The following is a 19,611-nucleotide window of genomic DNA, read 5'->3' as shown; positions in this document are numbered from 1 at the left end:
TCTCAAAAGGTGAATTAAGTTAAGCTACATATGGTTGTCTTGGAGAGAATAGCAAGAATGAATAGCAGGGCTCTCCCTCCTGGCACTGCAACCCTCTGACAGAAAAAGGGTTGACAGCAACTACGAATCGTCCGTTCTCGGAATTAATGAGGCACAAGCATCACTTCTTCTTTGGCTCGGAATTACATGCATCACTTCTGACAGAAGACAATGTCGGAATTGTGCATCGAATCCAATCGCAGAAACTCTTCTTCTTTGGCTTGTCCATTTTACTAGTTATTTTGACTATTATGGACTAGTACGTGTCTCTGAACTAAGCAGTTTTGTTATCGTCAGAATTGATGCTTTCTGTGGATCGATCTGGCATGCTCTGCAAGTGCATTCTTCCCTTTTGAGATCAAGCCATCAAGGCCCCCGGGCTTCAGCAATTTTGAGCTTAACAGCATTTCAATTCTATAGGGGTACTTTTTTCAGATGAATCACGTTGTTTTCGTGAATTCTCAGAGTGAGGTTTCAATCTGTTTGGAATTATTTCTGTTTAGACAAAAAGAAAATCATTCGGAGATCATTGCAGAAAAAAATCAGCACATTTTTTCATTTATCAGAACCGATGAACGAGCGAGATGCTCATTATTCATGAAAAAAAAACACAAAATACCAAACCTAGCAGCACGACACCAACGACTATTTTAAACTAAATATTCCTAGCTACCCAGCCAATTATTGTATAGCTTGATCTGAAGATCCAAACCTAACCTAACAAAACCCTTCCATGCCTGGCAAAACTCTCCGGCCACCAAACTACCAAGAGCTAGATGCCTAGAAAATCTTTGATGGAGCCTTCGAGCTGCTCCATGACGGCCTTCCATCCGGCCTGCGTCGGGTTGGTGTTGTCCCAGTAGAAGTAGTCGTCTGGCCCGTCGCACACTGTGTACTGCTGGTTGCCGTCGCCGTCAAGCTGCCCACAAAATCCTTCCTTGTCGACGCTCTCGCAGCACGGCGTGTGCCTATGGTAGAACAGCTTCTCTGCGATGATGATCAAGTTGAAAACAGATCACATCATTAGTGTGTGATTTTAGAATAACATTGGTTCGATCATTTGTCGCAGCACAGGTTTTTTTTTTCTTACCGGTTTTGGGAGTGACGATGCCCTTGAAGACGGTGTCGAGATCGAGCAGGAGGACCGACTCGTCGTCGCCAAGCTTGTGCTTGAGATTCTTGTTGTGGGCGCCCGTAATGGTGTCCCTCGCGCACTGGGTGTAGTTGTACGCCCTGGTGTTCCAGGGCGTGCAGCCGATGGAGGGCAGCAGGTTCACCAGCACGTCGTTGACGCCCAGATCCTGGAGCTGCCGCACGCCGTCGACGATCCCGTCCGTCACGTTCAAGATGTACTGCATCCAGGCACGCGACAAATCAAAATCACAAGCGTAAACTCACCCGAGGTTGATGGATAGATCAGGGCTAGCTAGCTGTGCGTGAACTCAGGTCGATCACCTGGTCCAGGTCGGCCGGATCGCTGGGGACGTCCGAGTAGTCGACGCCGGCGGAGATGGCGACGAGCGCGACGGACTGGCTGAGGTCCTTTTTGTCGATGATCTTGTGCCGGAGAAGCCTCCGGAACACGTCGATCTGCGTGTCCAGGTTCCACCCCAGGAGCACGCCGGCGCCGGAGTCGGCGAAGTTCACGCCCGCGGACAGGTCCACGTCGTCGTGCCGCCTCATCCTTTCCGCCGGAGGGGCCTCCTTGTGCCCCAGGATGCTGGCTGCAAAACGCACGGCAAAACGACGAGATGAGATCGAGTGCAATGATGAACAGCGATCGAGCTACCACTGATCTGATCGAGAGCTTACGTACCGAGGAAATCGGACTGGACCATGCCGTCGGAGCAGCGGCCGGTCGGCTTGTTGCCGTGGCGCGCGTCAGAGACGCCGCAGGGCTCGTACCAGCCCCGCGTGTTGAGGCCCAGGGGGCCTTTCAGGGTGTTCCCGGCGTCGGCGAACGAGTCGCCGAACACGAACAGCTTCGGCGACTGGTCGGAGCTGTCGACCCCGCCGCGGCCGCCCCCGCCGTTGTCGTCGTCGTCGTCGCAGTGGCACCGCCGGGACTCCGCGCCAGCGGCTGCGCGCGAAATGCGAAACAACGACGAGAGATCAATGACGAGGACAAGCGAAACGATATGATCGAGCGAAGAGGAGGAAGGGAGCACCGTTCAGGAGGAGGAGGAAGGCGATGCCGGCGGCGGCGAAGAGGGACTCCATGGTTGCTGACTTGCTGCTCGCTGGCACCGAATCGGCGACCTCAATTGCGAGCACAAGGCGTGGGTGAATGGAGGTGGCACCCAGCACACAACCTATTTATAGAAAGAAACGAAATGGATAGATATTGGATTGGGAGAATCTAAACAAAAGTTTCAAAAAAAAAACTAAACGGCGCCGTGCTGGGTTGTTGCTACGCGACACCAGCACGATCCCAACAGACGGTACCGGCCGCCTCCTATATCTTCGGCAGCCTGCTCCGGTGATCAGCCCAGCCCAGCTCGGCCCAGTGGGCCCACCACGAAGGGATGGGGAAGCCCAGCAGGCCATGCAATGTTTAGGCCCGTTTTATTTAATTCATTTTTTACTACATAATTACACCGGGGATGCCAAGAGAAACGTGACAGGAAAAACAGAAACGGGGTCACCTCGCCGCTGCCACGCGCCACCCGCCCACATCGACTCCTCCGCCCCCCGCGCGGCCGCAGCTCACTCCCCCAGGTCACCACCCTCCGAGGCTCCGCCTCGCCTCTCGCCGGCGCGGCCATGGTCTCCCTCCGCTTCACCACCGCGGCCGTCCCCCGTCTCCCGCCAAAGCCAGGCCCCAACGGCGCCGCCATCGCCGCCACGCTCGCTGCCGCGGCGGCGGCGGCGGCCAGCCTGACCCTCACGGCCAAATCCGCAGGGCGTCCGGTCCCGCTCCCCTCCCCTTCCGCCCCTCTCTGGGCCTCCCTCTCCCTCGCCGACGGGGCGGCGGCCCCCGGCTCCGTGGAGCCCCGCACCGGCGCGGCATTCCCCACCGAGGCCGCCGCCGGGCGCCGCCTCCTCGGCGTCGGCCTCCGGAAGACCAGCGTCCTCGGGCTCAAGTCCATCGACGTCTACGCCTTCGGTAATCCGCTGAAACTGACGCCATTGATCTCTCCATCGGGAGAAAAGGCGCTGTAAAGAGGGGGTTTTGAAATGTCGCTTTGCATAGGCGTGTACGCGGATGGCAACGATTTGAAGCAGCAGCTGGAGGAGAAGTACCGGAAGTTCTCGGCCTCTGAACTGAAGGGAAATGCTGAGCTGATCAACGACGTGCTAGAGCAGGACATACGGATGACGGTCAAGCTGCAGATTGTATACGGGAGGTTGAGCATTCGCTCCGTTCGCAGCGCGTTCGAGAAGAGCGTCGGAAGCAGGCTTCAGAAGTTTGGTGGACAGGACACCAAAGAGTTGCTTCAGAGGTAACTGGTTCCTTTTGGTTGCGTCTTTGGGGGGACAAATGCAGAAATTTCTTCAAGACCTTTGTGTTGATGAACTTGCTACGATGCTTTCTTTTACCCACACACTTTTATTTTACTATACATAGCATTTCTTAGTGCCACAATTGTCAAGTTTGTGTTTGGCATAACTGAAGAAATGGGCCACAGATAATGCATTCAGGTTCATCTTGAATTCTTGATCATAAGACTCCACCATATCCATCTTCACAATTGTTTTGGAGAACAGGAAATCTTGTAGGACGTCCATTCCTCCAAAATCCTCATTGCATTTTTTAAAAAAGTTCACATTGCATTCATCCTGTACCAGGCAGGAACCTTTTATTTATGTCATGTAAGCTTGTTAATGAGTTCGGAAAAATTAGTTCGTTGGTTAACTGTGATCCTTCTGCTGTATGAGACATTTCTGCTATCAATGATGGAGCACTGAATGCTGAATATAAAAAGCAAGGGGAAATATTAAAGAAAAAAGGTCCATGCCAATGTTACTTTTAATGATTCTTGCAATATATTTTAGAACAATATGATTAATTGATAGGATTGCGAGGATGTAGGTACTTTACCATAAGCTCTGGTGTTCAGACTTAAGAAGCTCGTTATACCTTGATCTTCATAAATAGGCTCTGGTGTTCAGACTTAAGAGGCTCGTTATACCAAAATAATGCTATGATGTTACTTTGATATTATCTTATATTCAAATTTCATAACCTATGTCCATAGAATTTATACCTTGATCTTCCGCAGTTTCGTTGCACTTTTCAAGGATGAATACAAACTACCGAAGGGGTCTGTGATTGAGCTTTCCAGGGAATCAAACCATGTGCTTAAAATTAGCAGTAAGTTCATTTATACTCAATTTCCCCTTCTCTTTTGTTGATTTCAGTACTCAGGTGGAGTATTTATTTTTGGTTGTCAAGGAAGATGCCTTTATGTTGCAATGAATATGCATATACATGTTTCCCTTTAATGAGTATCTGGCAATATTCTTATACTTTGTTCGCAAGCACTCACTGCAGGGAGATATTGTAGATAGTTCATACCCCTTTCCACAATTTAGGAGATCAGCCCTTTTTTCTAAATTTTTGAAGGCTTCTGTAGAGGGAACTTCTGATTGATATTATGTTTCAAAGCATCTAAATTTTTAATTGCCCGATCTAATCAGATCATGTTGAACCATCGCTCCACCTCCTTCATCATCCACTCTTTCTCACACAAATGAGAGCTCCTGCTTCCACCGATGCCCCACTGTGCCTCTGCCCCAGTCACAGCTTACCGTACAGCCTCCACGGCAGCTTCCTGCACCACCCTTCTGCCCTGGCCGTCCTCCTCCCTCAGCACCTCTGCCATCAACTGGTGCCTAGCATGGCATCACCAGTTACCTACTGCACCCGTAGCTTTGCATATTGCTTCAGACAATGGCAAATACTAACATCAAACCTTGTCTCTTACATCTCCAATGGTCACTTTTGTTCATTGTTGTTAGAAGATATATATCCCTTGTGTAATGGCATTTCTGCAGTGATATATTCGACTAGGACTATCTATTTCAACTATTTATGAATTTGTAGTATTAAGCTTGTTTTTTCTATGTGTACAGTTGAAGGCGAGGAACTGGGGAGCATCCAGAGCAAGCTCTTATGCAGGTCTATCTTAGATCTTTACATTGGAGATGACCCCTTTGACAAAAATGCAAAAGATAACGTCCAAGAAAATATAGCTAGCATTCTTTAAAAGTTAAAAGGCATGTTTGAGGTTAAACCGTCCTGGCAATTTTTCGGGGAACTCATATTTTAGTTCCAGCAGAACTCATTCTACGACCATGTACATCTGTGCCCGGTTTTCTTTTCTATTTGCTTCTGTCTCGGCTTATTTCCTCTCACATAATACTATTTATTCTACCAGCCGAGCACTATTCATTCTACCAGCCGAGCACTATTCATTCTACCAGCCGAACAGCCTCTAAAGTTCCTTGCACAAAGGAGGCAGAATGAGATATTGCTGCACGACCCAAATACATCAGACAAGTCTGGGCATCCAAGCCGGTTCAGTTTCTGTTGTTTAGATTACTGGTAGCTGTAGTGTATTCTTCTAGCAACACCAAGTCTAAAACAGCGGGTTGAATCCTGTTGTTCAGATTACTGGTAGTTGTTTAGTCTTCTTCGCTATCTCTCTGCTGAGCTCGCGCAAGAATGCTTTGCTCTGACTCCAATGTGAAGTCTGATTATCTCTCTCTAAACATGAGACGCCCATGCAGTCATGCTGTGCTTGCTCTCTAGCATATGCCCTGTTTAGTTCCTAAAATTTTTCAAGATTTCCTGTCACATCGAATTTTTGGACACATGCATGAAGTATTAAATATAGTTTAAAAAATAATCAATTGCACAGTTTAGCTGTAAATGATAGATAAATTTTTTGAGTCTAATTAATTCATGATTGGACACTAATTATCAAATAAAAACGAAAGTGCTACAATAACCAAACCCAAAAAAATTCACGAACTAAACACGCCCATACTGTGCTGGCTTGCATAGCAACAAACTTTAAAATCCGTGGAAAACCTTCATCAGCCAAGAGCTGTCATCTGATGAGCACTGAACATCCAGTTTTTTATCCCCCTCTGAAGTCTGAACTCCGAAGCTGACCATGACCAACGATGCTTCGCCTGAAGGTGACTTCCTCTAGCAGACAATCCCCGGTTCCTTGCGGCTGACGCGCACGATGCGGGTAGGCGGGTACGCATCCGGCGACACGGATTCGCAAGCCTCCCTCGAGTCGCCCCCCAACCGGATCGATATCGATTCCTTTGCACCACCCAGGAGGCGGCCGGGGTCGGACGCCATCGTCACGCGGCTCGCGCCGTCGTCGTCGTCGTCGGTTCTACTTCTCAGCGAGGTTTTCGGTCGTTGCTGGCGTGCACGAAATCTCCGCGCCGTTGCTTTCCCCAACCGGAGGAGGACCGGGACGCGCGATCCCGGCGTGGCTGGCTACCGCTCCTCGCCGAGGTCGCCGGGCGGCGGCGGCGGCGGCGATGATGGCAGACGGCAAACGTCCGCCACGTCTCGATCGGAAGGCGGCAGAGCAGGCCATGAGTGGTAGCGGCGGTCGACCTCGTGTCTTGAACAGGTCGACTTCAACAAATAGAGATATTAGAGGTTGAAAGTTTGTAATCTGATACACCAAAGTTTGAACCTAAGGCCACATGTACATGTTAACCTACGATGTGAAAAAACCGAAGTGGTACTAGTATACCAACCTCATACAACTCTTATACAATCAAGAGATCGATCAAAGAGCTCAAAATCACTCACTTAATTGCTCAGTTATAAATTAGATCATGTTTCGATCATTTAGAGCATTTTAATTTTAACTCTTTCTAAAGTTTTTTGCAACTTAAATTTAGTATCACCATCGTTATAGTTTATTGGCCTTGTTTGGTTTGTTATAGTTCCTAGAACACGTCCGAGATGAGAATCTTACATGTATGGAGTACTAAATGAAGTCTGTTTGTAAAATCTTTTTAGGGATGTGTGTAACTTTTCGCGACAAATCTAATGATAGTAATCAATTAATGATTGGGTACAATGATGCTACAGTAACCATCCTTTAATATCACAGTCAAAAATCTCATTAGATTCGTCGGAATTTTCTAGCGCATGAGTTAATGGGCAGTCAAACCTAGTCCTAGAATCATAGAACCGAAACCAACCAAGGCCACTGAGTGGCTGCATAAGACTATTTTGCACGCGAGGGGATATGCTTGTGTCTGAATGCGGGGATAAGCTGGGGACATTTTGATTCTCAAAGAGCTGGTTCCCATACTAATTCATTAGCTTCTCTCTGCCAACTAAAGTTAAGATATCTTTTTGAGCTTCACTAAAGTTTAGCGATCCATCAGCCCTCAATTTGGATGAGCTAGTATTACACTTTAATCATAGGATCCAAACAAGATCTTAGAGAATCCAAATCATTTGATCGCTGTTCCAAAGTCATGCTGATCCAGTCATCTGCATCAACAGGTAATTAGCAATGACACCTTATTTTCTTTTGGAAGTGGAAACATATTGAATCAGGTATCGGCAAACAGTTGTGCATTTCCAGTTTGCACTTTTTTAAGTAACAAGTTAGAAGTAGTAATAGCTCATAACTTTACCCCAGAAGTTAAGGGCCAGAATACTATTCGGTTTATAGAACTCTCAAGTCTCAAGCAACAACCACGCCAGTTTTCCCCCCTCATCGGTTACGACTTGCGATCGTCCCCCTCAAGAAACCCCGGGCACGTAACCACATAAATAACCGAAAGCTGTTATCGCAAGCTTTTCCGGTTCTCCCCTTCGCAGCTCGCGAAAAAAAAACTCATCTTTTTCAGGCGAAAGGAGCGATTCCTTTGCGCCCCGCGACTCGCCGAGCTCGTGCTCTCCGTCATCGCCGGGAGAAGAGGCGTTCCTGCATCAAACAGGAAGAAGCAAACTAGCTCGCGCCCCCTTTTTCCGCGGTTCATATACCAGCTGCGGGCCGCGCGGTGGGCTCACACAACCACAGTGCGCTGCTCAGATCTATGGGGGACAGGGAGATAGAGGAACCCGGAGCCGCGCGCCGCGGGATGGGGCCCGCCATCGAAGCCGGCGAGGACAATGGCTTATCCGGTGAGTGAGTCGATCGCGCCTTGGAAGGGTTGTTTGGTCGGCCCATTGTTCTCGCAGAGGGTTGGTTTAGTTCTTTTTTTTCCCCTTCTATATATCATCCCGCCTCCCGGTTTGTTCATATTTCGACATCTGTAGTGTGGAATTTAATGAAAATAGCTTTTGCGCTCTAGCTACCGTGGAGCTACGAATGCGTGTCGTTGAGGTTTTCCAAGGAGGTTGGAACCTTTCGCGTTTTTTTTTTACTTACTAAGAAGTGGCGAATTAGCCATACGTAGTCGCTAACCCCCTTCTATTTTAGAAAAAAAAACTTTTGTTGGATTTTTTTTTCTGCTCGCGATTGAAACAAGCATTAGAACTGTTCTTATGTCTAGCGAACTGTTCTTGTTCAAGCATTGCATCGTTTATAGCGCTTTTGAATGTTAAATTGAGGTTTTTGTTCGATTTTGGTTCGTTTTGGGGGCAGGTGACTTCCGAGAGGATTATTAGTTTTTCTTCATTTTATCTTCCGACTGCCTAGTCCTTTTGGATTATGATTTCAATGCATAATCCATTGGCAGCTACTTTCCCAAAATCGTGGATTATGAAATTCTCTTGTGGAAAGTAGCTGCCAATTTTTTTTATTTAGTTTCCGTGTGTGGCTGTGGTATAATAATTATGTTATGGATAATTCTGATGAGTGAAACTGTGGTATAATAAGGTAACAAATTAGGAGTGTATTTTTGAATATCCATACTACCTCACTATAGGACGAGATGAAACCAAAGATTTCCCAAACACTCTGTCAAACAAATAATGATGATATAAAACTGCAGTTTAGACCATGATCTAACCAATGCACTTTATATTCCAGAGCTCCGGAGAAAACATCGTGCAGACCTCGAGAGACTAACAATGACGTCCCAACCATTTAAGACATCAGCATTCTTTTTGTTAGCCATTGCTCAGAGTTCGGGAAGAGCATGGTCATCTGTTCTGAAGATAGGTTCTTGGTTGAAAATTGTAATTCTTTCGATTGTTGCTACCTGGGGTCTGTTATTGTTCACTGATGGCCCGCATGCAAAGGTATCGTCTTCTTCCAAAGTTATTAGAACATCTGTTTTTCAAATTATTTAGAACAGTGGTGCTAAAATATTAGCCAATGGATTGCGGTATGGTGTGAGCGTAACTAACAGAAAGTTATGCCATATGATTGTGATAAATATTTGAAACTGAATGATAAACCAAATTCTATTGTCTATTCTTTAGGTTTATATATATATTTAGGGCTCTCCTGAGACTTAACTGTCATTTAGCAAACGTGCTTGCATACTATTCAAGAGAATTTCATCTCCATCGATTTAGCTTGTTCACATTAATGGTAGTTTGCTTCCAATATCTCCCATTGCAGTAGTATATATGGTCTCTTTTGCAGCTTGGATTAACATGGTATCTTGTCATTGATGCAGCATGTACAGGAGCTGCTTTGGTATGTCAGGTTTGGACTGTGGTGGATCATACTAGGGGTCGCTTCATCCATTGGATTTGGTAACTGAAAATAGTTTCAGATTGGTGAAATTGTGTGGGGAGTTAATTAGTAAACTTAAATAAAACAAGGATTTCAGCTTACATGTAATTATTTTGCAGGGTCTGGTTTGCACACTTTCGTATTGTATTTAGCTCCCCATCTTGCCCTATTTACTATCAAAGCAGTTCAGTGTGGCAGGGTTGATTTAAAAAGTGCTCCTTATGACACTATTCTCCTTAAAAGGATGCCATCATGGTTGGACAAAGACTGTCTCGAGTTTGGACCCCCTATATATCAGGAAACAATTCCATTCAGCAAAATTCTGCAGAAAGTTTATCTCGAAGCTGTTCTTTGGGGCGTTGGAACTGCACTTGGAGAGCTTCCTCCATATTTTCTCTCAAGAGCAGGTTCCATCCATACTGCTTTGCACTTACCACTTAGCAACTATAGCATAGCATAACTTACTTGATTACTTCCTTGAAAAAAAACTGATTACCTTTATCGTCTGTTATCTGTCTACTTGATCCACCTCTTCCACTTTGAATCATCGGTTTTCAAGGTCTGGTTAAAATATGCAATCCTTCTATTTTTCCTCTTTTCACGATAATACCATTTTTCACTGATATATACTCATGCTTGAATCTACTTCCAGAGTAACAGAATAAAATTATGTTTTCTTCTTTGATATTCTGCTGCGAAGTTTTGTAGCTACAGATTCAAATATAAGATTGTAGCATGCAACAGAATGGATTATTTGCCATTAGACGCCTTTCCCTTTTCTTGTCTTTAGTTTTGTAGAAATAAACTATGATGACTTCAGTCTTCCAATGAATATAGATGAATAAGGGTTACCATCTTATTAGCTTTATAGGAAAGGTTAAGACACCTACCACTAAGAAGTTGAAACCAGTCTGCTCATGGGGCTTATAAGTATGAAAGGATTAATGAGCCTGTATCTATCTAAAGAGTTCTGAAACTCTCTTGTTAGTAGGGTTATCAGGCTTGTAAGTTGACCACTACCATTCATAATACAAAGTTATATTTAGGCTCATTGTGATTATAAGATTATGCCATTCTTTTGAAACCATCAAATTGAATGATGCAGTCAGCAGATTTTGTTAAACTTATTTTATGTTGCTCATTCCTTTCACATAAATGAACCACAGCTACCATGTCAGGCCGCACAGTAGACGAGTTACAAGATTTCAATGCTCCCGTTACAGAAGGTTTTCCATCCTTGACTTCGCATCGGGCCAAGCGATGGCTCTTATCTCATCTTAGCTTCAGTAAAATCTTGCTGCTTGCTTCAGTTAGTATCTTTCTCTTCACATTTCAAGTTTGTTCGGGGTCATATTTCAGTAGGCTGCTCCCCCCCCCCCCCCCCCCCAGATGCTGACTTGCCTTGCATCACCTTGCCAATTTAGGCTGTTATGAAAAGGCCATGTAAAATTGTTGAGAAACTCATATTCACACTTGACTGTAATTGCTATAGAAATAGTACATTTCAAAATATATCCATAGCATGACTTATTGTTAAATATAACACGTGGAGAAACCTCTAAAATTTATGGTGCATGATCTTTGCAGCAGTTCTCTACTGTATTGAAACACTATTCCTTTTTTTGTGAGACATGACATGTGGGCAATTTCCATAACTCTTTCTTCTGTCAGTTTCCAAACCCTCTGTTTGATTTTGCTGGTATGCTGTGTGGAAAACTTGGCGTACCTTTCTGGAAGTTTTTTCTAGCAACTTTGATTGGAAAGGCTATTATTAAAGTTTCTATCCAGGTTAGTCAAATTTGTTGGTACAATTATTATATATAGCATTCTTTTGTGTTTTGTAATCATAGTATCGTACAGATTTCATCTCATCCTTGTTAAGCCAACTCACTCTATTTTACAAATTACTTTTGTAGATGACATCAGTGATTACTCTCTGCAACAACCAACTTCTTGATTTGGTGGAGAAATGGGTTGCATGTGTATTTCGCTATGTCCCTGGAGTGGCATCCGTCCTTCCCTCTTTAGTTGCCAAGCTGAAGACAACCAAGGATAAGTTCTTATCAGCTCATGTTGCTGCATCAGCTTCTATTGCTGTGAAGGTATGAATTTCACTCGACTCTGGTAGTTATAGATATCCAACATTTACTGTAGCCTCGAGCTTTACTTGTTCCAATCTTTAAAGTGATCTGGCTATAGTCGTTGTGGTGGTAGTCGTATTCAAAATTATCATTGGCCATGCAAGTACAGGGCATGGTAAGTCTTACACTATGGAAAGTTCTATAAGTGGTTATAAAACAAAGCTCTTGATCTGGGGGCCAATTCTGGTCTGGGGTTCATAGTGGTTAAAAGGAAAAAAAAGGAAGAAAAAAAAAGGAAATTCTATGCATTGATGAGAGCTTCCCATCTTGTTGATTTTAACAGTTGGGTCTTGAGAGTCAAATGGTTGTACGTGTAGCAGTACTAAAAAGATATATACTGAATTACTGAATACTGATAATAAGGCATTTAACACTGAAGCTCCACTGATTTACTATGCCTATTTTAGTAACATATTTCCATCTTGGTTCTTATCTAATTGTTTCTAAATTTTAATATTGTTTGATCCATGTTTAGGGAAAGTGGAATCTGTCATTCGCTTTGATCTGGAACACTGCCGTGTGGCTCATGGCCATAAACTTCCTTATCCAGATAGTTACTTCTACAGCACAGGGTTATCTCAAAACACAACAGGAGCTGGAGATCAGTAAAAAGTTGTCAGAGATCAAACTGTCTGCCTCTGAACGTTCTTCTGGCTAATTGGAATGATTCAGCCTATTCAATCTGATTTCTTCATTTGTGTGTATACTTGTATGAAGTTTAGCGAGGGAACTTGCATGAAGAATGTGTTAACTGATTTGGGAAATTCAAAGTATTGTCACCAACAGTCTGGTGCTACTATTCTTCAGGGAAGAGCATTGATACATTGTACATAACCACCCCACCAACAGTCTCCTGCACCATGCAGAGCACTACTAATTGCAGTATTTCATTCAAACTCCCGAAAAGAGAAGAAAAAAAAACGGTGCTGATAATGTAATGCCACCCCCGCTACAATTGTGGGCTTTGTACATAACAACCAAGATATTAAGTGAAAAGGGAAGGAGAAATGTTAATTATATGAATTGTGTCTCCTGTCTTCATTGCTGATTTTCTCTCTGCACTGGCAATGATCTCTTGTAAAGGTCTGTCTTTTCTATGTTGATCGTGACGAGACTATTTCTATTCCTGTCAATGCCAACACAACATGCCAGCTGGTTACTGGGGAAGTTGAATCTCTATCAACTCCTTTTTATTGTGATGTTGCAGTTGGCTGTTGGCATTGCTTGCATGCACCAGAGAGTCCAGCTCCTGACGCAACTTCACTGGAGCCTGGAGGGGTTTCCTTTAGTTATCTGAAAAGTATGTTGGGGTTGGGCCATGTTAACCTGTGACCAGAAGAACTGGAGAGGAAAAGGATGGGCAAGAGTTCTAGATGGACCCTGATTTGGAGCCTGCTTCGACTATTTCTGGTTGATTGAAAGCTGTTACTTGTTGATTGAGCAAGTGCACTCAGTTCTCACTCCTCACTCATAGGCCATTCATGTGGTACTAGTCTTTTTGCCCGGAAATGAACATGTCGCTGTTGTTTACTTGTTTGTGAGTTGTGGTGTGTACATTGGGCTAGACAGCTAGGGATAAAAAAAAAACAAAATTGCCTATATGTTGTATGTGGAACTGCTCTGATTTACCCAACATGAACTGAACCTCCAACCACTAGTGTAGGGCTGTAGGCCTAGGCATTAGCCTTTGTTTGAGGTTACTTAAGGAGTAGGCCTGGTGCAAAATATTAAAGTGCAGTTTTAGTCTCCGATTTTTTTTTATTCTTTTCAAAACAAAATCGCTCATTTTATGAAAAAAGGGAACAAATGTTGCTGGAGTGCATACAACTGACGTGAAACCAATAGACTAGACCTGCGTATTAACGCTATTTACAATTGCTACTGTACAAGGTATACTACTGTATACAGTCTCAGTATCACCTGAGAAACAGATTTTACTGCACCAACTGATATAATAAATGATAAATGCAGTAATGCACGGTCCCACGCCTGTTCTGGGCCCATGCTATGTCTTACACACTGCCTACCTACTGGTCTAGGGGATTGTCCTTTTTACCCTCCATTGTTGCTACAGACTACAGTGTCCATGCCGCTACTGTCCTACTGAGGCGTAGCATCATAGTGCGATCCTAGCGTAGCGAACGCACCATCAGCTGAAGTGGAGAGGGAAGGGAAGAGTCCAAAGGCTGCCTGCATGACTGCAAGCTAGTAGAATATGATTCGTTCTCTATGAAACTATCCATCAGATCTGCAAATACAGTACCCGTACGGTCGTACCAAACCATATTCACTGCGTTCGTCTGGAAATGGGGGCCGGAGCTGGAATGATGTTTGAGAAAAATACTGTTGGGCCAGTTGGAGCTGGTGGCTGGAGTGATGTGAGAGGAAAATACTGTTGGGCTGGAGCTGGAACTGCCTGCGAACACAATGATTATGTAGTAGGTTTCTACTTTCTAGGGATTCACGCCAAGATATAATACTTGTACATTTCTTTCTTTTTTTGTTTTCGAAGAAAACGAATACACTGTAGACGTAAGGTACAATGGTACATGAGAATATGAGATAATATCAATGAGCTTTACACAATTGCACAGCTCTTATAGGCCTGTTCCAAACTTTTTTCAGAAGTCTCTATCACATCAAAAAGAATCTTACTATTTTATAGTATTAAATAAAATCTGTTTATAAATGTTTTTTGACAGCTGAGTGCTTTTTCGCGAGACGAATCTAATGAGCCTAATTAATTCATAATTTGCTACAGTGATGCTACAGTAACCATTCGCTAATCATAGATTAAAATACATCATTAGATTCGTCTCGCAGTTTAGCCCCAGGGTTCTGCAGTTAGTTTTATAATTAACCTTTATTTAATACTTCTAAATACTAAAAAGTCCCTGGGACTTTTTTAAGTCCATGTTCCAAAACACCCCCATAGTATTATTTGTGCCTGCGCCTCTTTGAAATGTTGGTGTTCTAGGGGTAACATGCCAGGTATATTTTAATCTTTACAATAATACAGAGTCATCTATCGTGGACAAATAATATACTATACACGCCAACAACTACTCTCTGGAAGTACACTGATTCTATTAAAATTTAAGACGTTGTTAGGCACTAATGACAAGCCATTCTAGATCACTGTTTCCTCTTTCCTGCCACGCTACTCCTGTTAACTACTCTGTAGGGTCCAATCCAGTCCCTCTCAAACCATCGCAACTACCATAATACGTCTATACGATAGCAATTAACACGTAATAGTAAAGTAACCGGGGGATGTGGCGCTAATATAAAAAAGAACAGGTTGGCTGAAGGGAGAACAATTGTTTAATGATGAGGATAATCCTGGCACATAAAGAAGTGCTAGGGCTTAAACAATGGTTATGTGTATGGAATTAGCCGTGCAATAGCACCAGCATTATACAATATGGTTCAGATGTGTGCTCATGCATGGTAGCTATAATTGTAGTGGTCAAACAAAGGCTCCCAGGCTTGCACTTGCCCTAAATAATTGTGCCTACCACCAAATATTTTGTACCTAGTGGTAAACACAAACAATATTATACCCATGCATCAGGCTAGTAGAATATTGAAAAATTTCATGTGGCACCAAGCTTGTGAGGATCAAGCTCTAGTGGAGGTGGCAGCAGCATTTGGGTTGCTTGTCCATGTCAATGTGGGGTTTAATTTGAGAAAATTTTAACCTTGAAACATGATCCTAGATATAATAAAACCTTGGGCCCAATAAAGCAAGCACAAAGAACACAAAAGACTAGAACCAATTCACATCGAGCTGCCTACCACAGCATTAGTTTATTGGGGGCGGTATGCTAAAGAAACTGGACAAGAAAGAGCCTTTCAAGCATTGGGCATCTCTTTTCTCGAACCTTATTATCATGTTTTCAGCCTTTCAGGCCTTTTTTAGTCCCTGCTATCTCGTTTGCCCTATAGGATGCAGCTGAGTATAGCACTAGGGCATCTCAAAATAACACGAGGTGCAATAATATAACCAACTAAATGTATTCATCAGGCAGATATGGTTATCTGTGAGAAATATGTTTGATTGATATCATCTTTATGAGTATGGCTAGTGTGAGTTTGAGTATAGGTTTTACATTAACTTATACATGTCAATAATAATAGTCACAACTCGCCAGCTCGGTTCATGTCAATCCTAAACAAAATTAGCTAATCATTCCGATGAAACGGAGTCATCTTCTACATAAATAGAGCGAGTAATCATATTGCAAATGTAAGGTAAAACAATAATCAATAGTGCCAATTTAGAATAAAAAATGCAAATATTCTTGACTGAGCTTTGAGCTTTGGCAATGAAATTTCAAAGTTACCAATAGTATAGTGTTGGTGGCAACGATAAATTCTTTTAAAAGCTGTGAAATATTGTAGATGGTGACAGTTTGGACAAATTTGGTCCGCGGTATATCGATCTGGTGCGTTATATATATAAACAGTTCTAGCTTAGCTAAAGGAGCTTATTTTGAATGCAGAGGATTATGCATGGTTGAATTTCTATCCAGAAGCAGGTAGTCTAGTTTGGAGTAAAAAAAGTGAGAGATGGGAGACAGTTAGGCTGGCCCAACTTTCAAAAAGTAGATTCTGTGTGATAATCATCAAGACCAATTCTTCAACCTCATTTCCCAGGTTTGAAGCAATGAGCATCATCGTCGTCATCATTACTCCATTAGCCAATCTCTTGGATGACTATTTTTTCCATTATCTTTTAATCCATTTTCTATGGTTGACTGTCCGCTTGTTTTACAAAATATCAATAAATCTACTTACAGAAAAGTTACTACCTACTAGAACTAGCTTGAGTAGTTGAGTTACATACTTACATACTCTTCCTTCTGTTTTTTATTTAAAAACCAATGGCCTATGTATCAACAAAAAATACACAAAAAGGTTAGTAAAAGTAATGTGATTCTTCAGGTAGAATAGCATCCTGTTAAGTACGATGAACTATTATTCAGGTGTACTTCAAGCCTAATATTATACATACATACATATATATATATATGACTATTTACCATGCATTTTGTTAATCCTTCAAAAGATTTATTTTGTCATGTATAGCACTGTTGTATATCAAGTTGATGAATATCTCCTTGTTTACCAATGTTATATTAAGGGAATTTGGTGATTCTACCCTTACTTTGAAGGCCAATGGTGATTTTACCCTTGTTTTTTTAACTTTGCGTTTTTACCCTCGTTTTTTCAAAGAACCCTCCGTCTACTCCTGTTATGTAACACCGTAGGTACTGGTTAAAATAAACTGCAAAAAAAAGAAAAATAAAAGACAGGCGGTCGAAAGGACAAAACTACCCCTGAGGGCTTTTCTACTCGCTTGCGTACTCTGTACGCATAGCAGCGTCCGGCGGCTCCGATAAAAAAACGTCGGGCTCCTCTTCTGCAGTTACTGCTTCGAGCGCGGTGCTGTTTCGACACCCCCGGCGCAGCTCCGGTCCTACCCATCACGGCGCCCGGGAACCAGGCGACGGTCCTCCTCTCCCCTTCGCCTTCCCCCTCTCCCCTTCTTCCTCAGCAAGGCTCGCGCGCGGCATGAAGGGGGCGGGTTAGGGTTTCGGGTACCGGCGGCGCTGCTGATCCCGACGGCCATCGACGCTGCTCTCGGCGGCCTGCGGCCCCTCTCTCGTTGTCGTCCCCTCTCCCCGCCCTCTCATCCCGGTTCGCGCATGGGGCATCATAGGCGCTGCTCCTCCTGGCGACCGGCGGTGGTGCTCCCGGCGGCTGGCGGTGGTGCTCCCGCGCAGCGACCCCTCTCTCATCGCCCTCCCCACCTCCCCCATCGTCCTCACCCCCAGGACAGCCACCATGGAAGAAAGGATGAAGGCGGTTGAAGGTTGAAGGAGAATCTGACGACTTGGGCCCACATGTCAGTGAAGGTAGAGAGAGGGAAGCAGCAAGGGTAGACTTGTCCTTTTGTATAAAAGTTAACACCGTTAGGTGTACTTAACAAACTAGGGTACACTCTCCCTTCGTTTTGAAAAAGTGAGGGTAAAAATGCAAAGTAAAAAAACGGGGGTAAAATCACCATTGGGACTAAAAACGAGGGTAGAAACACTAAAGCCCCTTATATTAATACCTGAGGCATTCAATAAAAGCTGGTTATAAGGACATGACAATATATATATATATATATATATATATATATATATATATATATATATATATATATATATATTCATGTGTTCACAAAATCATATAAGCATGCATATGCATGCGAGTTAGATGTTATTATTTCAACAATATATATCCTATGAGAATGATGTGGTCTTTTTATATCGCTTGTGCCATTGTTATTGTACAATAAGATGTCACAATGGCACACATAGTTGGAATTTGGGAAAGGATGAAACCATTTATTGATGTTCAAAAAGGATCATATAATGCATGACTTAGATATAGGCAATGAACTTAAGTAATCAACATTTTTCGACAACTATGCACAAAGCTAGAAATATATATTTTGAAATTTGAAATTCATTGCTAGCTCAACTTCATCTGATATAAGCAAGTACATAATGAACTAGGTGGCCTAGCCACTAAATGAGTACTCTAATATCGACACTAATCTAGATATTCATTCTCTGCTTTGCAATCTAGAAGTTAACACGATTAAAGTTTGCTGAGCTTGAGTGTGACAACATGATCATGATAAAATTTAGAGGAACTTACTAAAATGCAAAGCTTTTCGATGGTATAGGATATGTTCAAGTATTATATCTCCTATATTGTGCATGTTTGATTGTACTCACACTTAATTAACCTATTTTTGGAAGTAGTACGTTGTGACTCCAAGTTTCTAAAATTTAATTCCCACGGCAATCTCTCCCTTCATAAATTATATTGCCCCAATTCAATAACAACAAAAGTAGATCATTCAATTCAGTGCATATCGAGTTGTGTATTAGTGTATATGAAATACTACAAAGTGTTCATGACAAATTCATCAGATAATCCTTTTAACGAAAAAAAATATTGTGGTGAATTTATCAAACCCTTTACATTGGATTTTGTTAGAGGCTAAATGACAAGGTGGCTATAGCAGGCTCAGCGGCGGAACCAGAAAATTTTTGAAGGGGGGGCCAAGAGGCTAAGCCAACATATGGCCATGGCGGCGGCCGGCGGCGTTACTGCGACGTATGTACGTCTGCAGTTCGGCTGAGGCGTCCGTTAGTTTGTTATACCATTGCAAAAACGATTCAGAGTCTATGTGCCATGTCTGCGGCTAGGGGCGAAGCTACCTCTAAAATTATCATGGTGCAACCGTTAAAGACCATAAAAAAATTAACAATACATGGTAAATGCAAGTCTAGCTAGTGCTAAATTTTTCATTACCCTGGTGCATCGGTACCAGGCAAACTGTACGTAGCATTAACCCTGGTTGCGGCTCCTCCTAAAATAGCTCTGGTACAGTTTTTTGATGAAGTAGAAATTGAAGTTGTGTTAAAAAAATTGTTTCGTAAAACGGCTTCAGTCGCCTAGGATCATGGTAGCCGCGAGAAGCCACAATTTTTTGCTCGCAGGCAAAGCTGTTTTATGGCTTTATTCACGGCTCCCATGATAAAATCATTTTGAAAATGATACTTTGACAGAGCTTTCATCAAAAGTCGGTGAGGAAGCTATGCAAAACAGACTACTTTTTGCTTGTAATTATTGCCTCTTAGACTATGTACTTGATTTTAATTGAAAATACAACGTGAGCTACTTAGATATTGAATTTATTGTAGAATCACTTATCTAATTATTTGTTATATACTGCAAAA

General features: G+C 43.1%; 3 protein-coding genes across 5 annotated transcripts; 2 read left to right on the top strand and 1 right to left on the bottom strand.

Moving 5' to 3' along the window:
• Positions 1–811: 811 nt before the first annotated feature.
• Positions 812–2,804, bottom strand: LOC120662882 (GDSL esterase/lipase At5g03600-like). Its single transcript, XM_039941942.1, has 5 exons — positions 2,750–2,804; positions 1,856–2,119; positions 1,495–1,763; positions 1,130–1,391; positions 812–1,026 (listed from the first exon to the last, which is right to left on the bottom strand). Exons 1-5 carry the CDS (start codon positions 2,802–2,804, stop codon positions 812–814), a joined length of 1,065 nt encoding a protein of 354 aa, XP_039797876.1.
• Positions 2,663–5,387, top strand: LOC120661737 (fatty-acid-binding protein 1-like). The gene is made up of 4 exons (XM_039940659.1): positions 2,663–3,145; positions 3,233–3,482; positions 4,263–4,354; positions 5,116–5,387. The coding sequence occupies exons 1-4, from the start codon at positions 2,803–2,805 to the stop codon at positions 5,247–5,249; spliced, it is 819 nt and encodes a 272-aa protein (XP_039796593.1). The 5' UTR covers positions 2,663–2,802; the 3' UTR covers positions 5,250–5,387.
• A 2,104-nt stretch (positions 5,388–7,491) lies between these two features.
• Positions 7,492–12,839, top strand: LOC120661736 (vacuole membrane protein KMS1-like). 3 transcript variants are annotated; one of them, XM_039940658.1, is made up of 8 exons: positions 7,492–7,534; positions 9,012–9,223; positions 9,607–9,685; positions 9,785–10,072; positions 10,832–10,974; positions 11,337–11,453; positions 11,582–11,767; positions 12,282–12,839. In XM_039940658.1, the coding sequence occupies exons 1-8, from the start codon at positions 7,507–7,509 to the stop codon at positions 12,462–12,464; spliced, it is 1,236 nt and encodes a 411-aa protein (XP_039796592.1). In that variant the 5' UTR covers positions 7,492–7,506; the 3' UTR covers positions 12,465–12,839. The 3 variants fall into 3 exon arrangements, with proteins under 3 accessions (XP_039796592.1, XP_039796591.1, XP_039796590.1); XM_039940657.1 differs by lacking the exon at positions 7,492–7,534 and adding an exon at positions 7,736–8,161 and having other exon boundaries at positions 10,844–10,974; XM_039940656.1 differs by lacking the exon at positions 7,492–7,534 and adding an exon at positions 7,738–8,161.
• Positions 12,840–19,611: the final 6,772 nt, after the last annotated feature.

Source organism: Panicum virgatum, chromosome 2N, assembly GCF_016808335.1.
Source record: "Panicum virgatum strain AP13 chromosome 2N, P.virgatum_v5, whole genome shotgun sequence".
Taxonomy (NCBI): domain Eukaryota; kingdom Viridiplantae; phylum Streptophyta; class Magnoliopsida; order Poales; family Poaceae; genus Panicum; species Panicum virgatum.
Note: the sequence above shows the minus strand (reverse complement) of the source record. Positions and strands in the feature narration are given on the sequence as shown.